Genomic DNA, 22293 nt, shown 5'->3' with positions numbered 1-22293 from the left:
TTCTAGAGGCCAATGTGATAGCTCAGGGATTAATCCATTTGCAGATGGTCTCCAGTTTGAGCTGTTGGTGAGATCAATTGGGACATAATTAAACGTTGTTTCAGGAGAGGATCTCAGATCCATCTGGCCAGGTCAAAGTTCTCTAAAAGGAAGTGGATGTGTGTTTACCAGGGTTTGCAAAGTCGGTGGTAGGACCGTCGTGAAAACCGTGATTATTACGATAACCATGATTATCATCGTGAAAAACCATTAATTATCATTGTGAAAAGCCATTAAAACCACTATAGCACGGGCTTTAAGACGTCACGTGTGTATGACATGTGAGACCATGTATTAATATTTTATAGATAACTGTTATATAAATTAGTTATTAAATTGACTATAGATGAAGAATTAGAGCTAGTAGTTGGCTATACTATTGAAGTTACTCTAAGAGTCCGCATTTCACATGTGTAATTATTTGTAATGCAGATTTTGTTGTCACTTTTCATTTCACGATCAGGGTCAGCGTTTCTGCCGTACCAACTTGGCTGTTACGGCTGCTTTGGCGGATTCAGTGCTGTTTGTTTGTTTGTAGTAGACAGAATTCTTCATATGCCAATGAAAATTGATCGGTGTCTTGTATCTTACTTGAAATGGACTGTTCTCCTCTATGTCATTGTTTGAAATTTGCACACCTCATAGTACCACTACTGTCGCTAAATCGTTAGTTAATAGTTAAGTCAATAGAAAAAAGACATATTTATTTGCCCTTGAAAATTCATGTGTTTTTATTTCTCATAGTTATACCCAATAACTCTAATAATAATAAATTGTTCCATATGTATACATATAGCTGCTATATTTTACCCAAATGTTATATATTCTTATATCTCTTTAAGGGTAAATGTGTTTTTTTTCAGTTGACTTAACAACCAACCAGCGTTTTGTAATAGTAGTAGCATTATGGGGTGTGCAATGTTAAAACAATGCATAAAGGGGAAAACCTAATTTTGTGTGGTATATAAAAAAAACCTGTCAATTTTTACTGGTACATAGAAAGAGAATTCTCTTTGTTTTTTTTCTGAACACACTTTCCAAGCCACTAATTTATCATTCGTGAATAAGATACCTCGTTTTGCTTAAATTTTTTCCCTCACTCTCGAACTAAGGCCCTATTTAGATCCTTCAAAATGGCAAAACTTAAGAAAATGACAACTTGCATTTGGTATTTGGCAGTCTGGACTAGCAAATTTCATCAAAAAGTACATAGGGACGTAGGCCACATCTCACTTTTGCAAAAAAAAATGGTAACTTTTGCATGCCTCTAAACACCAAGTTACAAAAATGCAATGCTAAAACTTTTACCAATATAACTTTTGTCATTTGTTATTTCAAATGCATGTAAACATGGCCTAACATTTTGTTTGCCACTGTTTTGTTAGTTGACCTACTTAATTCCATTGAATCTTTATTGCTGAAAGCAGTCTTCTAGAGGAAAACGTGACAGCTCAGTGATTTATCCAGTTGCAGAAGGTCACCAGTTTTGGGCTGTTGGTGAAATTAATTGGGATAGAATTAAACTTTTTTTTTCAGGAGAGAGCATCTGGCCAGCTCAAAGTTCTCTCAAAGGAAGATGGATGTGTGTTTACACATGCATAATATTTGTTACGGAGATTTTGCTGGTTATCGTTTGGGTTTTGGAGGGAAAATGTGAAACGACATATTTGCAAAAAAAAATAATTTATGAATAAAATTTTTATATATGTATTCTTAGGATTTAAAAACAAAGGCTGAAAAATAAACTACGATGAAAGAACCCAAAATCAGCTGTAAATTTAAGGTTGGGAATTTAAATTTTAGCTTATAAGCATAATCATAAGCGAAAAGACGAGCCCTTTTTGTTGTGTGGACTTGGCATGATTGTTAGGTACTATCACTCTTAAGCTTCTTCAGGAATGTAGGGATTCTGAAATATTTTTGTAGGAACTGGATTAAAAGGTGTACTTTTTGTGTTGGGGGGACTGAATAGTTGAATAATGATTGGGATAATTATTCAAAGGTAGAGATTAATAAATAAATTATTATTTCAAATTTAAACAATATTTAAAATAGTAGTCTAAGAAAATCATATATGGAAAGATTTTTTTTAAATCACACCGTTCAAAGTTCGGAAAACATGCACATTCATTATTTAAGCATAAAAGAACAATTGCACAGTAAAAATCATGCAAAATTCATGTGTTACATATGAGGTCAAAGACCTGGAAAAAAATCGTTAAAGCAACACGGTAAGTTTTTCTGCCATGAAATTAACACTGCCAAATCCTTTCATGTCAAGACATTTTGCATCCATAAAACAAACGGGCCGGTAAACCTGCCAATGAGATTCCAACCACAATTCGCCACTTTTTGACCATAAATCCAAAAGATTTAATTTTCACGCATTTTGTTCAAATTGAACAAAAATAAATGGTGGTCCACGAGTGGAAGACCACCACTAGAATATGTCATGTCCAACTCAATACTAACACGTGTACAGCATATACTCTCCATGACATATCTACTTCACTCCAAAAAAGGGATGAACGGGAAGAAATAGGTTTGTTCCTTTCTCACCACCATGAACCCATGATATTTTATAGAGAAGGATATTTTTACCTGGTCCACTCGGATGTATGCAGTTATTCTTTTTTTATTTTGGAAACTCTAGAAAGTTAGTCTAAGTAGGGAACTTAGCCTCTCAAATACCCAATGTAAAATTCATACTTATGTGAGAATTAAATCCAGAACCTTGAGTGCTACTCAGGTCATTGCAACCAGCAGGCTGTATATCCTTTCACACCATGAATACATGATGCTTAACCATATCTGCAATTCTGAAAATGCACACCCATTACTTCAAGAACCACCACACAACAATTTCTTTGACCAAACGGTGTGCTGTCACAGTTATCATATCAACCAGAAATTTTACATTCTAGAATCAATTCTCAATATTTTGTATGTTTTGGCTGAGCATTTCTAGCTAATTTCATAGCACGAAGTTCAAAAGCACAATGTTTCTAAAAGAACAACGCAGGCCTGGTACTATATTATCCTGGCACAAATATAGAAATTTCTTGAAAATTTATATTTAATTTCTTTATATGTGCCCTTGAACAGCAATCATAAAATAATCTGCAATCTACTATCTTGTGTTCGCATATGATGGGGCCTCAAGCTATAATATTCATCTCATAAATGACATAAACTATATGTAGCATAGAATTTACCACAAAATTACAAAAAAAAAATCTATAGCTACTCGTTAACAACTTAAGCTGCTGACATTTGTTGTGTGAAAACATGCCGTAAGATCGAAGATCAGAGTGGAAAATTTTATAATTAATTAAGTTCATCGAACATGGACGGACACGCAGATACTGCTAATAATGCTGCTAATAAAATGTATATTATTGTTCGTACGCTGTTTGACCAAATTTGCTGACTTTACACATGTGCTGCTCCAATGGTTGTAGCTTGATTAAGGGAGCAGATCAACTTAATCAGAGAACAAACAAACTGAAATTTTTGTCCTGTTTATGTCGGCAACAACTTTGAAACCCTCGACCCTTCCACACTTAGACATTTTTATTGATATTTTTATAAGAGCAGGGCCTAGTTTAGCCGAAACATTTTTGCCTTTTTTGATGAATATTATATATATGTTCGACGCTAATCTAAAGAAATATATTTTTTTTTAATGTTCGGGGACACATCTAAATGTTGTTTCGAACTTGTCTACCTTTCCAAATTTTAAATTTAGGTACTTTGAATCATGTTGCTAGCCGCAATGAAATAAATACTGTTCTTTTTCCGTTCACTATTTTTCTACTAAATTGTTAATCCAGAAATATAATTGCACGTGCGTTATTGTAGCATCAGCGTTAGCATGTGAAGAGGCCAATATATAATGGGGTAGTCATCTTGGGACACGTGTCTACAGGCAAGACTGGACAACAAGAATAAAGGTATATATTATATTCTTGATTAGCATTTTTATTAGAAGTGAAAATGAAGCTATATATGTCGGTGATTAGTAGTTTAGTGCCACATGTTTGATTTGACACGCTCCCTAATTGAGAGGGTATATATGTTATTCTGGCTTCTCATTGTGACACGTATACGGATGTAACTGATCTGCTCTGTCTACATGACAGCTTGACAAGTGAAGCAGCGATGACAAGTGTAGTAATTGTTAAATATATTAGGGCCTTTCGGTTTCTATTTTTTAAAAAAAATAACCATAATTTTTAAATATCTAGATAGAGCATTAAACATATATAAAATACTAAGTGGATAGTAATAAAAGAAATCGTGAGACGAATCTCTTGAGTCTAATTAATCCATCATTAGCATAGGGTTACTGTATTTCTTATGACTAATCATAGACTAATTGGGCTCAAAAGATTTGTCTCACAGTTTCCAAGTGAGCTATAAAATCTATTTTTTTGCTCTTTCTGGCATCCAATCAAACATATGTGACATCCCAAAAAAAATTTCGCTAACTAAACACACCCCTCCTTGAGACGGAATAATTAACTTTTTATCACTCTTAGAAATAACGCTAACATATTTACCCCGGGTCCACATGTCATAGACACATGAGGGCCATGTGAAATAGACAGTGGGTGATAAATATGTTATGCATTATTTCTAAAAGTGGTAAAAAGTTAAATGCCCTACTAGGTGTAGTAATTGTTAAATACACCTCACAACTATTCCCTCCATTCTACGTTATAAGACATTCTGGTCTTAGCTAGAATCATTTATGTGCTAATAAATCTAGATATCTATACAAATATATAAATTAATATACAAATAAATATAGGTAAATCTAGAAAGTCTTATAATATGGAACGTAGTAAGGAAGTTATTAGTATAATAGTATTAGATGACAAGCCTATCACCCTATATTTTTTGCTACTGCTCCGAATTTAAATTTTTGACTTTTGAGATTTTTTCACCAAAGTTTATTTTTTCAGTCTTAACTTTTAGATCGCTGAGAAAACGGATATAAAAGTTCTATTTAAAAATTATTTTTTCTTTGTAAATATATTGTTTGGCCAAACAATCTGGACCACCCCTACACGTGCATTGCCACGCCCACTCAACCACGAATGCGTCTCCTAACACACGCACAAAAGAGACGGAAACCAGCAGCAGGTCTCTAATTTCAGCTATGTTACATAAATAAACCAACAAAATCCATTCTAAATTTTATTTTGACATGAACCTTAGGTTAAACAGGATTGATAGTGAAAGATTCAAGAAGACTCAGACTCTAAGCACGTGTAAGTAACTTTTCCTGAGTTAGGAATAAAAATGTTAACACCCTTGTTATGCATTAATTTCAGCATTGCTTAAACCACTCCAAACATAATCAAAAGGTTGAAAAGTGAATGTTTAATAATTTATAGTTAAATTTTGTCCGTTTTAGAAGATTAATTTTTTTTTTTTAGTTTCTCTTCAAAGTTCAGACTGTAAAATAGGCTTTTCTCGAAGAATGAAGAGTATTTAACTATCTTAGCCGGATGTTCCAAATTAAACTTCAAATTTGTCACAATCATCACTGAAAAGTATGTTTCGGTAGACAGGCATATGCCATTCCATGTGTTGCTTAACCAGCTATATTAAGCCAAAAAAAAGTAATTAACACGCATGCTGTCAAAAAAAAACTGAGAACAAATGGTGCTTGGCTATGCCTGCAAAGTTCAATTCCATCGGGGTTTCCCATTTGGAAAATCAATTGATTTAATCTAGCCAGTATTTTAGTTCCTAATATAAAAAAGATCGTAAGTACTACGTACTTATAGGCCACATGGAGTTCACACTCGATCTCCAAGAGTAGTTCAATCATAGGAACCTTATATAAGGACAATGGTAAATTTTTCATCGGTTTTAAACGTTATTGTAAAACTGTCACTAAAAAATTTTAAAAAAACCACTAGCACTGTCATTCGAGTGGCATTCTTGCAACTCTTTTAAAAAAACTAGTAGAAAATTTAAAAAATACCATCTGAACTGTCATTCAAATGGCATTCTTGCAATTTTTTAAAAATACTAGTGATAAATTTGCAAAAACCCATGTATATTACATGAAACACTCAAAATCTACTGATACATTAGCGTCGGTTCCCTAAAACCTGACACTAATAGCCCTCAGACACCATATGCTAGAAAAACATATGAAAAGTTATTTGTGCGGAGTATAGAGAAAAGTTGGTGCAAATAGCTATTCATTTATGTCGGTTCTTTTATTTGTGTCAAGTCTTGGCAATACCCAGTACAAATAGCTACCTTATTTGTATCGGTTCTCATCCCACATATCAAATGAATAACACTGAAAGTTATTTGGATCAACTACGTGTATATATATAGGGGTGTAAATGGTATAGAATTTGTCAACTGTACTAATACCATTTCTGAAAAAATAGTATCATTTTTTTACCATTTTTCTTCTACTTGTTAATATAATTTTTCAGTGTTGTCTTGAAGTCACCATAGTTAAATGTATACATGTGAAAAATTTCCAAACATTTTCACAAAAATGATACTCTCTTTTGACCATTTTTATCCCTGTATATATGCAGAATTGTTTTTTCTCTCCCTCTCTCTCTTTGCAAATCTCCGCGTTCCCATCTTTTGCAAGTTCTAATTCATTTGTCATACATGACACAAAAATACAAAACCAATAAATATGTCCATTGTTTGTTCTAGGAATTACAATCCCACGTGTGTTGCTTTTTAAAAAGCTTGATTTTTTTAAAAGAAAGATTCCCACAACTATTTAGTTTGTAAAGTTTTTAATTATTCTTTTTTGACACTAAAGTCTGCAGGGTGGTATTTTTGTTTGAAGACTAGGGCCACGTTCGGTGGGGCATAAGGCCACGTTCGGTGGAGGCATAAGTTAACTTATGTCCTGGCACAGAAAACGTAGTAATAGATTAGTACATGATTAATTAATTATTAATTATTAAAAAAATATAAAATAAATTAATATGATTTTTATATAACTTTTCTATAAAATTTTTTTAAAAAAAATACACGTTTAGCAGTTTGGAAAACGTGTACGTGAAAACGCAGGGGACGACTAACTGGTGCCAAACGTGGCCTAGGATGTCGCATGTCATACAATAGTGTACTCATACTTTGACTAAAGGCAAAGTCTAAGAACCAAAACCATGTATATGACAAATTGACAACTACTCCTCCAATCCTCCATTAGTAATTATAATGAGCATCAGTGCATCAATCAGTCAACCATTCAAATTATTTGCTTTCGAGTTTCAACACACATTCTATAAATTATTGTTATCATCTTTTTATTTATGCTTATACTTCTAAGCCAAAATTTAAATTTTTAACTTTAAATTTGGAGTTGATTTTAGGTTTTTTATCATAATTTTTTTAACTTTATCTTTTAGATCGCAAAGAACATATATAAAAGTTTTATTTATAAATTATTTTCATCTGTAAATATGTCATTTTGTTTATTCATAGAATAGAATAAGCCAAAGATAAGTGGACATTAATTGTCCGGATCCTAGTTCTTTTATATATAATCAGTCATCGTCAATAGATAGCGAACTCTATGCATACCTAAGTTATTTTTGCCATGGATTTTCCTCGTGAGTTAATATGGTTATATATACCTTATATTTTTGATAAGTTGTATGTATTGTTAGTGGGTTTGGTGAGACCACTCAAAAAGTCACAGCAAGTATTTTTGGTCATCCTTATCTACCCTAGCATGTTATATATTAAATCTCTGTATTTGTTGATATCACGATATAATATATTATGTGTGTTATCTTAGTGTATCGATAATCAAGGAGAAAACTCCATATATACCTCTTGATTTACATCGCTGTCTGCAGTATACAAGACCTCGCAACATCGTCTCATCCAACCAAAAACCTGTGCCATATAACGGAGAATGAAACATATATGACGATAAATGCATGAAACAACCTATAGAGCACATGAAAAGTGTAAAAAAAGTAGACCCTATTTGGACTATATGAATTTATATATATTATGGAATTTTCACAATAAAATTTCAATTTGGCTTTCCCCTTGTCAAAATGTTAGCTGGAGTAGACAATTTTAAACCTTTGCATGTCAAAAACAAAGACCTCTGCATCCCAACTAATGCAGTTAAACAATTTTGACTTTCACCGTCAACAGTGTAGAAAAAAAAAAGACATATACAAGTAATTCATATGTCATATTTCTGTCAACGTATATTTATTAAAGAAATTGTGACTATGTTCTACTAGTACATTTAAGTCAACTAAGGCATAGTACAAATATGACATTTTTTTATGCATGTAAATCTTACATACTATATGTTTTGTAAATGTTCAATAGCATCGTTCTCAGTTTGACAACTTTTCTCTAATCCGGTGACAATAAAGTAATTATATCTTTCATGTTGCATTGACATTCAAGTATATCTTTGAAGCGCTGAAATCTTATAAGATCTTCACACGAATTTGTTCGATTGGTAGGAAAACGGTTTCCAAATGACAAACGTGCAAATTATCAACAAAACAATCAATGACACGAATATTTTCTCCTCATACAAAGAAACTATAACCTCTGACCTCTGACCTCTGTACCAACTAAGCATACGTACAATCATATTCCACCCCATCGTTTTGCCGATATAACATAGCTAAAATTTAGATTTCTAACACTTAACTTTGGTCTTGATTTTAAGATTTTTATTATAGTTTATTTTACTAAATTTGTTTTAATCACTCAGATATAAAAAATATTTTTTAACTGTTAAGAAGTATAAGCGAATCAACGAAGCTGGAGCTATTTAATTTGTGCGTGGGAAAGATTCCAATTCAATTAAACCAACCATCTTTTTAATATTATCTCCATCTTATATTAGAAGACATCTTAGCTATGCATAAATTTACTTATTATTTTATATATACGTCTAAATTTATTAACATCTATATGTATCTAAAAAGTAATATAAACTCTTACGTTACACCGCGTGGACATAATAAGCAGTAACAATGCACAGATGTGCATAAATTGCAGCTCCCTAATTTTAATCGTCATGCTCATCCAAACTGGAAGAAGGCAAAGCCTACCCAAAGTAGTGTTCATCCGTCAATCACCATCGGCAGCAGACCACCTCTACTGCTAGAGCTTCCAACTTGGCTGGTCAATGGAATGTGAAACCTAACCTAGATAATCATGTCTGGTCAAAGCCAATTCCCCTCCAAATTCCTAATTCGCTTTTCTTGCCTATTAATTAATTAATTAATTAATTAATTAACATAGCTTGAATTAAAATATATAGATGACTAACTGAACCATGAAATTAAAAGATTGCTGGAGTAAATAAAAGATATGTATTGATATGTGAGTATCATATTTTTCACGGGACCAATATAGCTCTATTGTTACAGGGCAGAAACAGAAATTCCGAAGATAGCTCCAAATTCCTAATTGCTTTTCTTGTCTAGAAATTAATTATTTAATTAATTAAGAAAGCTTGCATTGAAAGAAATATAGATGACTAACTGAACCATGAAATTAAAACATTGCACGAGTAAATAAAATAATATTTATTAATATGTGTGGGTATCATATTTTTCAAGGGACCAATATAGCTCTAATGTTACAGGGTAAGGAACAGAATTTGCCGAGGTAGGCAGGCTAGCTGTATATATGCATTGTATCTGACTATCTGTATCTATGCATCCAATAGTTAGATAGATAAACTTGGCAGGTTAAATTACTGTGTCTATGGCGGCACAAGTGACTGATTATCAGTTCATCACTTAATTGGTACTTATCTTTTGTCTACTCCTTAACTAATTCTACTTCTAGCAAATTACTACAACAACTACTACTACACATGCATGCATAGGTTACTGCATATGCTTAGGTTAATCAGCTAGCTGCTGAGCTGCAGCTTGCATGTCTTGTCTACATTGACCTCCATCTATATATATCACTCGCCATTGCTGCCATGGAAGCTCAATTAGCTAGCGTTTGCGAGAGCTGCTAAAGCTTTTGAGCTGCTGCTCTATAATTGTGTCTCGCGCGGCTCGCCGGAGTTTGTCCATGTGCTGTGTCGAGGTGGCGGACCCGGGACAGCAGCAGCGTCGGTGGCCGCTGGACGCCGGCGGCGAGGGCGCGGTGCCGGCGTCGATGTCACCATCGGCGGCGTCGTTGGCGCCGATGCTGTCGCGGCGAAGGCAGGCGGAGGAGATGACGGCGATGGTGTCGGCGCTGGCCACGGTCGTGGCCGGCGGCGGCGGCGGCGTGTCGTTGCCGGCGAAGAGGCCGGCCGAGAGAGAGCCCGAGGGCGCCGCCGTGGAGGAGGCGTGGTGGTCGTACTGCAGCGAGCTCGGAGCCGCCGCACCGTCGTCGACGGCGGCGCCATTTCCGGCCGGTACGTACGCATGCGCATGCAGCAGTAGTAAAAGTTAGAATGAATGCAACATGGTTGATTAAGTCTACCTCGGACCTAGTAAATAAAACCAAACTAATAATCGTCATTACATTGTTCATGGAGTGACTAGTCCTCTCTTAACCATTTATTTCAACAAATTAACAACTAAAATTTAGAGTATTTCGTTTTCGGTGATGAATAAATGACTGGCTTTAAAATAGTTTATATTTTATAATATATACCCTCCATCTGAAAACACTCAATTCCTGAATACAAATCGGTATTTTTTTTATTTACAGAAGAAGTAGTTTGCAAATCCTTATAAAAAGCAAAAATAAAATAAAATAAAATATAGAATAGAGGAAACCATTTAGTCAAACAGTAAACCTTTGTTTCTGTACAATCTGTGATTCTATATGACTGGCACTAAGAGGAATTTAAATGACCGATGAATGACACGACAAAATGAACGATAAGCTTTAAATTAATCATGTCTCATTTCCCTTTTTTTTTATTCGAGATTAATATATTATCAATCAACTACTAATAGGATATATACGTGCAGTCATAAAGCTGGTGTATAGAGACCAACACACACGACGTGCACGCATCGTGCAACGTGCGTATAACCCAACAAAAGAGAGTACACGCCTCTGTCAAATCTGCACGTGTGGATCCACGCGTCGCACCAACCACCGCCACGTCATCACCACTGATAAAATTAATCATTCATTAGGAACGAGATTAAGAGAACTATGGGATTAATAAATAAATATTCGTTAGGGAGAAAGTTTAAGAGAGAGATGGGATTGGCAGCTCACTAGCAACTAAACACGTGTTCCTTAATCGCCACGTTATTAGATGAGCTTGTGACTCATTCATTAATCCATAGTTACATTAAAAATTAAGGATCATTATGATAATGCAAGAGAATTTGCATGCCTATTGCTGTTTATTTTTATTACTAGAACAAAAAACAGAGGAAGTGGGAATCAATTAATCAAAACAGAGTAACCAAAGTAAGCAGATTAAATTAATTTTAGAACAAATAATTACAGCTCAAACTATTGTGAAGCGGATATTTTTGCTATTTTTATCTATATATTATATGTATGGATACTTGAAAATAAGTGAATCTTATTACATAATTAGTGCTAATCAAGACAGAATATTCTTGTCCTAATCTCCTCTGTTTTTTTTCTTTCTACGTGTGCAGAGTACGTCCCGGCGCACTCGCCTGCGTCTGCGTCTCCGGCGGCGACGTCGCGGCACCGTCGTGCGGTGGCGTCCGACGAGGAGGAGCTCCCGTCGCCGTCGTCGGGCGACTCCGGCGGCGGCACGCCGAGGAAGCGGTACAGGGGGGTGAGGCAGCGGCCGTGGGGGAAGTGGGCGGCGGAGATCCGGGACCCGCACAAGGCGGCGCGCGTGTGGCTCGGCACCTTCGACACCGCCGAGGACGCCGCCCGCGCCTACGACGCCGCCGCGCTCGGCTTCCGCGGCAGCCGCGCCAAGCTCAACTTCCCCGAGTGCGCCACCCTCCCGCCGCCGACGCCGACGCCGGCAGCTCAGCGGCCTCCGCCACCTCCGCGGCCGGACGCGCTGCTGGAGTCGCAGGCGCTCTCTCCCGGCGCCGGCGGTGATCCATACTCTCAGTACGCCAGGTTCTTGCAAGGCGCCGGCGAGCCGCCGGCGGCGCTGTCCGGTGGCGCCCCGCAAAGAACGCCGCCGGCCACTACCCTGCTCTACAACTTCGGAGGAGAGGCGACCGCCTCCGCCACCTACCTCTGGCAACCGGAGAGCGGCGGCGGGATTGAGTGGCCGACGACTTCGCCGGCGGCGTGGGCGGAGTACGGTTTCTACCCGCCGCCGCAGCGGCGGGACTCGGACACGTGACGCTGATCCGATTCCTGAGCGAGCGGACAGCGACGCTGACAGGTGGGGACCACGTTTTCCAGTATCAGTCAACGGTCAACCTGATGTTAGACGTGGCATGCCACGAGTGCGGCGGTCAACGGGTTCAAACGGCACCGAAACGCCCCGTGAGAAATAAATGATCGAAACCGACGCCACGTATTGTGTTTATCAAATCATTTTCAGGGCCACCGGCCACGATTGCAAGAGTTGTAAACACGGGAATTCTGTCGTTTGCAAACTACTAATCCCTATTGTTTGTTTGTTTTTCTTAGCAAAATACTGTGTTCATGTTTTTTATACGACATTTTTTACTCTTATATTTACATTTGATTATTTGTTTTATTAAAAAAATATACAATTATTAATTATTTTGTTATAATTTGATTTATTATTATTATGTGATCTTTAAGTATAGTTTATAATTTTACATATTTAGATAATATTTTTAAATAAGATGAATGATCACATATAAATATAAAAATTAATGGCATCATATAAAAACATACATAGAGGTAGTATCACGTCATGTCTTTGACATGCCAGTTTTTGAACCAACCAGAAGCGTTTTTAGATAGAGAGAATTATGTATATGCCATTGAAATTAGACCAATTATTTAATATGCCACTTGAAATTAGTTTTTTTTCTCTTATATGTCATCGTTTTAAATTTATCCACTCCATTTTATCACTATTGTCAATAAACTATCGTCTGACCGTTAAGTTCGTGCAGGGGCGGATCTACATTGTGTTATACTTAGTGTATTAAAGTAAGTAAAAAAATTTTAAACACACTAACAATCCTAATAAACAATCCTAATAAAGTGTCCACGCTCGGCACTCGATTTTTGGGCTAGTTCCTCCTCTGGTTAAGTTAATGAAAAAAATGTGTATTTTCCTTAAGGAAAAATCCATATGAGACTATTAAAAATTTAATTTCTCATCTCTTTTATCCAACAACACCATTAGTAATAAACTGTTATATATGATTTTTTTATTTAAGGTTAAATATGTGTTTTTTCCATTGACTTAACAGCCAACTCATAGTTCATTGATGGTAGTGGCATCACGAGGTGGATAGATTTAAGACAATGGCACGAGAGGAAGAGCCAATTTCGAGTGATATAAGGAAACCAAACAATTTTTAATGGTGTACAAAGAATTCTCTCTTTTAGACAATGGATATAATTTACTAGTAGCATTTACTTGATTGAATAGAATATAGAAGTTGCAGCTACTTGATATTGAGTTCTTTGGATAAACCAAATGCAAATGATGGGAAAAGAAGTATAAGAAGTAACAAGAAGAGAATACCTATTTAAGAGATGACCATTTTGGTAAATTTGAGCAAATATTTACGTGATGCCAATCCAAACAAATATAGAAAATTGGTTGGTGCCTTCAAGTTAAACGAAACCACGTAAAGCGTAATGAGCATAAAGAAAGAGCAATAAACCAAGACCAAGTTTAGTTTGGAACACGACAATTTGCTTTTATCGCCACGCCCATCTGTTCCAAAATCCAAATAATCGATGAAATTCATCCATTGAGTCGACAATGTTCGAAATATTTTATTTTTGATAACGCTAGCTAACATGTTGTTGTTTTGTTCTCTTCTCTTCTTTTCTTTTCTTTTGTAAGGAAACGAGTACATGGTGAATTTGCCACGCCTCTAGCGTTGCCAGACGCCACGAAACGGCAACCAATCGCGTCGTGCAAACGTGCCAAGTCAGCACCATGGGCATGCGTACACACCTGCAGTGGACACCACGTCAGCACAGAAAAAAATAGTAGTTCAGGCACGTGCCAAATAGCGATAGTGATTAGTTATGCTAAACTGACTTGGAGAATCACCACCAGCTCAAGGTCAGTGAAGCAGCGAAGACCCATTTCTACACTTCACTGGACCGATTGATTGATAGTTTGATACCTAACCTAACCTTACTGAAAATGTATTTCTGTAGAACTTTCATACTACTTTCTTTTTTACCAAAGCTAAGACTGTTTAGTTTCAAAAACAAAAAATTTCGCGATATCATATTAAATATTTGGATACATGCATGGAGTATTAAATATAGACACAAGAAAAAACCAATTAAACAGATTACATGTAAATTGTGAGACGAATATTTTAAATCTGCCCTGATTTAACAATATGGTGCTACAGTAAACATTTGCTAATGATGAATAAGTTAGGTTTAATAAATTCGTCTCGCAGTTTCCTAACGAAATCTATAATTTATTTTTTTATTAGACTAAGTTTAATACGTTAGATATATATCTGTATATCCAATGTGATAACCAATCCTAAAAATTTCCCGAACTAAAAATGCCCTAAGACTAACAACAGCTGCATTAACAAGAACACAAACGGGAGTATTTTCTGCTGCAACTTTCAACGTGGAATGTGCATGCGACACTGTGTCTTTTGCAGAAGTACAGCATTTTCCGAGCACTTACAAGGTGCTGTGATGTGACTGGAGCACATCAGATTCCAAAGATTAGCTGTCCTCATGCTGAAGATTGCAAAAAATCGGTCAGTGTCTTTCGAACTTAAGATTGAAGAGGCATGGAATTTTGATTCCTCAATGACTCGAGTCACTGAGAAGCATCTTCTTGATGGCAAATGTCACTGATTTGTACATACTAAACAGAATCATCCTAGCAAGTATCACATCTCATTTTCTCAAAAGGATTTGTTCTCAATAAACATACTTTATACGTCCTCTGAAGCCTCAAGGGAACTGCTTTTTTCAGGGTGGCAAGTTCAAGAACATGTGTTTAGCATTGTGGTACATTGCACAGAAATTTAGATTTTCAGTAAACATAGAATGTGGTTGCATGTTATTTTCCGCATAGAAGTTTTTTTTTCGCTAACATCAACATGGCAAATTGGCATACTCAGCATAGCACACTACCCACACAACTAAGTATTTTTCAAGAACATGCACTGATATAGTGATATTTGAAGAGCTATGGGAAGTGATATGTTGTTTCCCCAGGGTAAAACTAAGCGGTTTGACATTTCAATTATATCAGTATGTTTTTGGGGGTGATCGTTGGTTTTTTCAAAACGGCATATTTACAAACGAAAATAATTTGTGAACAAAACTTTTATGTATGTGTTCTTAGCGATCTAAAAGTTAAGTCTGAAAAATAAACTACGATAAAAAAAAATCCAAAATCAACTACAAAAGGTTGAAAATTTTAAATTTTGACTTATGAGTATAAACAGAAGAGAAAAGATAAGGTGCTAGAGATTTCTCATTTTTGCAAAAAATAAGATGTGCACAATTATTTGTTCAATAAGATTGTTTCAGATAGATACACATACTCACTTATCATCGTCTTCGTTTTCTTCTTCTTCGCTGTGCTGTTGGTGGTAGCTTCTCAGAAGGGCCACAAGGAAGTGTAGTTCCCGTTTCATTCTCTATGCGTCTCTTCAGCTCCTGTAAAATTCGTATTTGGCCCAATTTTTCTGGAGATAACTTTTCCCAGTAAATCCCTGCATGCAGAAGTTCCCCCAAAATCTGGTCATATAAGGCTTGTTTGCAGGTTTACCAAAAGTCCAAAATATCAAATGATAAAGAGTCATTAAGACCTTGTGGTTTTGGGATTGTGGTATTCGTGAAGATGACCTGGGTCGGAGTGCAGATAATGTCAACTGGTACATCATGAATTAGCAGCTTCTCAACTGGAATGTCATTCACTAATTGCTTGTCATGCACTGCAGTTGGCAATTTACAGTAGTTAGTAATGTTTGGGTTGTATGGAAGACTTTAACTTCCTTATAAGAAACATTAGATTTGAAATTATAACCATGAGGGCCTGGACCTGACCTATGAGATTACAATCCAATTAGCTACAGGCTAATGCATAAGAAAGAGCAGTTACTAATATAATGTCTTGTATTGTCATACCAAACAGTGATATTTATCCAAGAAGAATGGATAACCCGCTGAATCAATATAAAGCTCACCAGTTGTAACTATCATGGTTGAATCGCTAATAGATCCCATATAACGAAGCATCCCATATTCCAGCTCTGCAAATCCCTATAAACCATTTTGATAAAATAGATGAGCTGGAGTAAGCAGTTTCAGTAGACAAAGCTCAGCTGAACTTCTCTAACGTAGTGCCCACATTGGACAGAAGTGAAAACCCTATTAGTTGATTTTTCTCACAAAGGAAGAAGAAAAGCAGGTCAAAACTCATCATCTACCCTATTAATTTGTACCATTCAAATGTACAGAAGAAAAAAAACAAATTAACTCTACATCAAATATTTAACTGTAGATATGCAGATACGAGCAGAAAATAGGTACCTCGCCCTTTCCTAGCCGTGTTCCTGTGCTTGGGTCAACTGCAACCGATCCAATCACGATCAAGTTCACTTTAACTTTTTCATCTAGACCTATTGGTCTGCCGTATTTGGCTGCACCAACAGAAGTGCATGCTTCTGGAATACATCCAGTGGGTATCATGTGAGATTCCAGAACTGAGAAAAATCCTGTCCTTAGCCGAGGTTGTGGAGTCAGCAACATTTTATCACCTGTGATGATCCAAGATTAACCTGATTGAGGGCATATCTCTATCATAGATTTGTAATGAGTAGTAGATTAAGATATGCATCAGATTCACAAGGAACAGATGGCATAAAAAAAGCCTGGAGCACTACTAAAAACATTATGGTTTGGCTTGCAGCACAAAAATCAATCAATTGATCCACCATCATCAATTTTCATGGAAAGAAAGCAGAACCTACAGAGCCTTGAGCAAACTACTAAAAAACATTACAAACATCCACTGCCCAATCGTCATAAAGGCCCTCTCAGGAGAGCATGCAACCGGCAGCTCACTCAAGGCTTGTTTCGATATGAATGGATTAATGATATCAGATTTGTGCCGGAAATTGTACATTTGTACTAACATCCATGCCAACCTGGGCTTAATCCTTATCCATCCAAATAAGACATCAGGAGCAAGTTCTTTGCGTGCATGAACACACAAATAGAAAAAATAAAAATAAAAAAGGCTAACAAGTTAAACAATCAGTCATATGCCAGCCAACACAGGTAATCATACACAGAAAGGTTTTCGATGAGAACAACAAAATCAGCCTCTCAGTGACAGAATTACTGCTCTTGCACTTGCTTCTGATAAATCATTATCTATTGGAGTTGGACCTGAACCCATACTCTTGGAACGTCAAGGGAATTTGCCAAAAAGAGCAATAGCAGAAACATGGCTAGCTGCTGGGACTGGGTGCTTGATGGAATATATGTGTATTAGGGTATTTATTAGTCACAAAGTATCTCATGAGTGAGTACATGTATTAAAGGTGTCACCAAACTGACCTGAGAGTGTTAAGAAGCGAACTTGCTTCTGTGGGGAGTCAGGATTGACCTTCACACATTGTGCATCCTGGAAAACGTCGAGTCTCCCCAACTGGTGAAAGATTTAAACATTTCCACATCAGTAAAGAAACATAAGCAAATATACAGTCATCAAACAACAATATCGAGAATTCATGTGTAAGAGGCTTGAAGGACAACAAGGACAAATCCAACGATGAGCCCATGCGCCGTGCAGCAGAACTTAGAACTAGTCATGTAGAAGCACAGATCATGTTCGCTATACAAGTACAGACCAAAAGTACATCATATTTGAATAAACTGAACACGGTTTGAAAGGACCAACGCAATTTGTTGGTTCCACGGCAATTCTGCATCGCAAGTCCATGCATGTATGTTAGGTGTTACCCATTCTTTATGGCACATCATGTGAAGACATTTTTACACTCATCCAGACAAATTGACACAAAGGCTAAGTTGCAAACATCTTGAAACCTACGGAGTAGTTCATTTGGGACTGACGTTTCCGGGATAGAACCTGACAAGCTTCTGCATGTCATTCGGATACAATACCATCAAACACATATATGGGCCTGTTGCAATCCCATCCCCTCAAACTGAAAAATTATGATGACATGATCTCCAAACACATTCAGAACTGCAGTAGTTACTAATAATTATTCTAATGACCGAAGATGTGATTCAGCATGTGATTCCATAGTTCATATTGGCAGTTCAGTACACTGTTCGCAAGCCCTGCATCCCCAATCCCAGCAGGTCGTCACGATTGCTTGCACAGGCGACAGGCAACAGGTCGTCTCTGCAGGTGAGAGGGACGAATGGATCATGCATGTGTGGCGGAGAGAGGGCAGCGCGTACCGAGTCGGCGGCGGCGGCGGCGCCGTCGAAGTTGGGGATGCGGTGGTGGACGGGCCGCGGGTCGCGCGCGACGCCCTCGGCCTCCAGCGCGTCCCACACCCGCCTCCGTATCGCCCACTTCCACGCCTTGGGGTCCGCCTCCGCGTCCGCCCCTGCCGCCGCGGACGCCATCCCGGCCCGCGCCTCTGCGTCGAGCCGGAGCCGCTCGGCCTCGAACCTTGCCGCGTCGAACGAGGAGGAAGCCGCGCCTCTCGCAGCGCAGGCCACGGCGCGGCCGCGACGGGACGCCGCCGCGGCCAGCGACAGCGGCAGCGGCGACGCCGCCGGCAGCAAAGGCATTTGCCACCACTGGTGAGGGAGAACACGTTGGCAACGCATGAACTGCCTTTCTAACGTAATAACCTTATTTTTTTATTTTTTTCCGTATGTTCGATTATTCGTTTTATTTAAAAATTTTATAAAAAACTTAAAAATTTAGATACGCATAAATTACTATTTATATTTTATTATTTAGTAAAAATAAATTATTAATCGTAAAAAATTCAAATAAGGCAAAGACTCAAAACATTATATCTAAAAACTGAAAAATAACATTTTTTATCTTTAATTATTCATCTTATTTAAAATATTTATAAAAAACTTTAAAAAATTAGTCATAAAGTATAAAAAATATTAATAGCTAAAAATTTTAAATAAGACGAAGAGTCAAAACATTTATCTAAAAACTAAAAAATAAATGTTTTATCTAAAAACTAAAAAATAAAATTTATTTCAGTAATAAAGTTTATTTCAGGATGAAGGTTTATTTTAGGATAGAGGTAGTAGTACTTATTACGACCTCATTTCCCACTGACATGTAGGACCATCCGTCAGCGAGTAGAGAGAATACCGAGCTTAATGCTTTGTTCATGTATGTATAATACGGAATTAGTATTTCAGTCCAGGCTAGGCTCTCCAAACAAATTTCAAATTTGATTCAAAAAAATCCTACCCAAAACAAACAGCTAGGATGCGAAGGCATGGGCAAAACACAGAACTATCGAGTCCAAAATTCATAAATCTCAACAGTTTGATCATCATCCGCAGCACCAGCAGTTTCAGAGCAGTAGCAAAGCATAAACTGGGTACTCAAATATCTGACACAACTCAGGACAAGAGTAACAGAAACTGGGAAAGCTATCAGGTGAGGTTCGTCGCGGCAGTTTATATTCTGATGACCTAGGCCTTGAGCTTGCCAAAGAACCTCTGCTTCTCCTCTGTGGTCTGGAAGCGCCCATGCCCGAACTTGGACGAGGTGTCGATGAACTTGAGCTTGATCTCCTCCAGGGCCAGCCGCGAGGTCTGCTTCAGCAGCGACTGGCGGAGGGTGACCACTCTCTTCTTCGGCCCGACGCAGCAGCCCTTGATCATGAGGTAGTCGCCCTTCACCACACCGTAGTGCGGGAAGCCGCCGATAGGGGTGATGTCCTTCTCGGTCCTGCCAGAGTGGAATTGTCAGGTACAGATCACAACCTTTAGAGGAGAATGTGTGTAACAAAACTGGTTCTGAAGAGAATTTTACCTGTCGAACTCGGTGCAGGCCGCATGAGACTCCTGACCAGCCTTGCCAATCTTGTAAACCTTCTTGTTCATCTCAGTGCGGTGGTGGTATCCGTTCTGACCAGCACGGGCAACAGTGTAGGACACCCTAGCCGGATGCCAGGCACCAATACAGGCAACCTTGCGGAGACCCCTGTGGGTCTTGCGAGGAAGACGGGTGACACCCCATCGAGTGACAACACCTTCGTAACCCTTACCCTTGGTGACACCAATGATGTCAATCATCTCGTCCTTCTGGAAAACCGCATCAACAGGGACCTCCTTCTCAAAAAACTTGTAGCCATAGTCCACCTTGTCAGCGATAGTGCCACCGTTGATCTGGATCTCCATAAGGTGGGCCTTCTTCTGCTTCAAGCCCTTCATCTTCCTGATCTGAATTTCACAAAAACAAGATATGGTGAGCAGAACATCTTAGTCCTCAGAATTCTGAACAAAAGAGACCCTGGCAACCTCACCTGAGTGTGGGCAATAACACGAACAATGGAGGCGTACTTCTTCATCTTGTCAAGTTGCATCTGGATTTCTTTCTTGCCAGCATCACTGTCATACTTGAGTGCATACTTGGTGAAAGCCTTCTTCTTGCTCTTGCACCAGTTCTTGTAGAACCTTCTTCGCACCTCCTCGCTAAGGTGCTGGGCCCAGACAGAGTTAAGAGAGCGAAGGCCACGAGGGGTCTTGACATAGGCCACAAGTCCAACAATGACAAGAGGTGGGGTCTCAATGATGGTAACAGCCTCGCAGGTTTCCTTCTTGTGGAGCTCTACACAATGTCAGCACAATGTGTTGTTAAATTTACATAAGAACTCCAATGAACACAAATGCAGGATGCCAAGATACTTACTGGAGCCAGGCTTCTCAACCTCACGCACAATGTGCGTCATTCCAGCCTTGTAGCCAACAAAGGCAGTAAGGTGGCAAGGCGTTGATGGGTCATCCTTGGGGAAGGACTTCACTGAAATAACACAGCACTTAGCATCAGAACACATGATTAATCATGGAAATGAGTTGCACAGAAGCAAGATAAACTCCATTGGGTTATACCAGCACATTGAAACTAATGCATTGTCATCTTTTTCATAACAAAAGGAATCAATAAACCAAAAAAAACATAAACATGAGTCGTTTTTGTTAAGTTAGCCGCATATAGATAACACACCAAGGATAACATAATCAACCACTATATCCTGGAATGCAAAGTCAAACAGCACATTTGCGCCACAAACTACAGATTCAACAAGCATGCTAAAGACATGTCTAAATGATCCAAATGAAATGAGCTAACAATAAAACACTACAACTAGCCTAATCGAAAATGCATGAATCATACAACATTTTTACAATTAGACAGCTGAATCTATTCCAGGTAATATTAGCACGTATAACAGATTACGACATCGCGACGAATTAGATCGATACGGACATCACCAAACGAGCTGGTGGAATTGAAGGATGCACGTACCCTTGCCGCGGTGGCGAGAGGAGCGCTTCCTCGGGAGGAAGCCGAGGGAACCGTGCCTCGGGTGCTCGAACTTCCTGTGCGACATCCTTCTCCCTCCTCCTTACCTGCACCGAAACCCACAAGCTCATGAGATCCGCAACAAAGAAGATCACCACCATGAAAATCGCCGCGAAATTGATGCGACCGAATGGTGGACGAAATCCGAATCGAAGCGAGGGCTGGAGGAGAGGGAGGAGCGGTAGCGCGCGCTTACCTGAGGGGCGGCGGCGGCGGCGCGAGCTGAGTTCAGAGGCGAAGGACGTAAACCCTAGGGAGGTGGGTATATATATAGGCGGCTGCCGAATGGAGGGTTTCGCTGGGCCATGCGGAAATGTAGGGGTGGGCTCGTAAGCTAGGGCTTTGTGTGGCGGTGGCTGGCTGGGCTTTACAGCTTCTGAAAGTCTAATTTAGATCCCTAAACTATGGGTTGTCACTGAATCACTTAACCACAAACCAGGTATAAAGTGGTTTCGTCCAACGTGGTGTCGAAACGGCGTGGTAGTCACGAAAGACACTGGTTTTCTAATAAGTGGATGTTCGGTTAGTCAAAATTATTATCAAAATTATTGAGACTTATTTGACAATTAGGATAAAAGTTGAGCCCA

At 38.3% G+C, this 22293-nt stretch overlaps 3 protein-coding genes across 6 annotated transcripts; 1 reads left to right on the top strand and 2 right to left on the bottom strand.

Moving 5' to 3' along the window:
* Positions 1-10116: 10116 nt before the first annotated feature.
* On the top strand, positions 10117-12653 carry LOC121056048 (ethylene-responsive transcription factor ERF110-like). Its single transcript, XM_040529839.1, has 2 exons — positions 10117-10447; positions 11664-12653. The coding sequence occupies exons 1-2, from the start codon at positions 10117-10119 to the stop codon at positions 12338-12340; spliced, it is 1008 nt and encodes a 335-aa protein (XP_040385773.1). The 3' UTR covers positions 12341-12653.
* Positions 12654-13744: 1091 nt separating this feature from the next.
* LOC102712954 (5-formyltetrahydrofolate cyclo-ligase-like protein COG0212) lies at positions 13745-18937 on the bottom strand. 4 transcript variants are annotated; one of them, XR_005812928.1, is made up of 8 exons: positions 18592-18937; positions 17716-17806; positions 16684-16910; positions 16338-16413; positions 15960-16085; positions 15693-15863; positions 14819-14874; positions 13745-14113 (listed from the first exon to the last, which is right to left on the bottom strand). XR_005812928.1 is itself a non-coding variant. In XM_040529422.1 (7 exons), the coding sequence occupies exons 1-6, from the start codon at positions 18928-18930 to the stop codon at positions 15700-15702; spliced, it is 1023 nt and encodes a 340-aa protein (XP_040385356.1). In that variant the 5' UTR covers positions 18931-18937; the 3' UTR covers positions 13745-14113; positions 15693-15699. The 4 variants fall into 4 exon arrangements, 2 of the variants coding, with proteins under 2 accessions (XP_040385356.1, XP_015698228.2); XR_005812927.1 differs by having other exon boundaries at positions 15697-15863; XM_040529422.1 differs by lacking the exon at positions 14819-14874.
* A 668-nt stretch (positions 18938-19605) lies between these two features.
* On the bottom strand, positions 19606-21945 carry LOC102712684 (60S ribosomal protein L3). The gene is made up of 6 exons (XM_015843152.1): positions 21903-21945; positions 21650-21753; positions 21032-21142; positions 20646-20950; positions 20153-20562; positions 19606-20068 (listed from the first exon to the last, which is right to left on the bottom strand). Exons 2-6 carry the CDS (start codon positions 21732-21734, stop codon positions 19810-19812), a joined length of 1170 nt encoding a protein of 389 aa, XP_015698638.1. The 5' UTR covers positions 21735-21753; positions 21903-21945; the 3' UTR covers positions 19606-19809.
* Between the last annotated feature and the right edge of the window lie 348 nt (positions 21946-22293).

This window comes from Oryza brachyantha, chromosome 12, assembly GCF_000231095.2.
Source record: "Oryza brachyantha chromosome 12, ObraRS2, whole genome shotgun sequence".
Classification (NCBI taxonomy): domain Eukaryota; kingdom Viridiplantae; phylum Streptophyta; class Magnoliopsida; order Poales; family Poaceae; genus Oryza; species Oryza brachyantha.
Note: the sequence above shows the minus strand (reverse complement) of the source record. Positions and strands in the feature narration are given on the sequence as shown.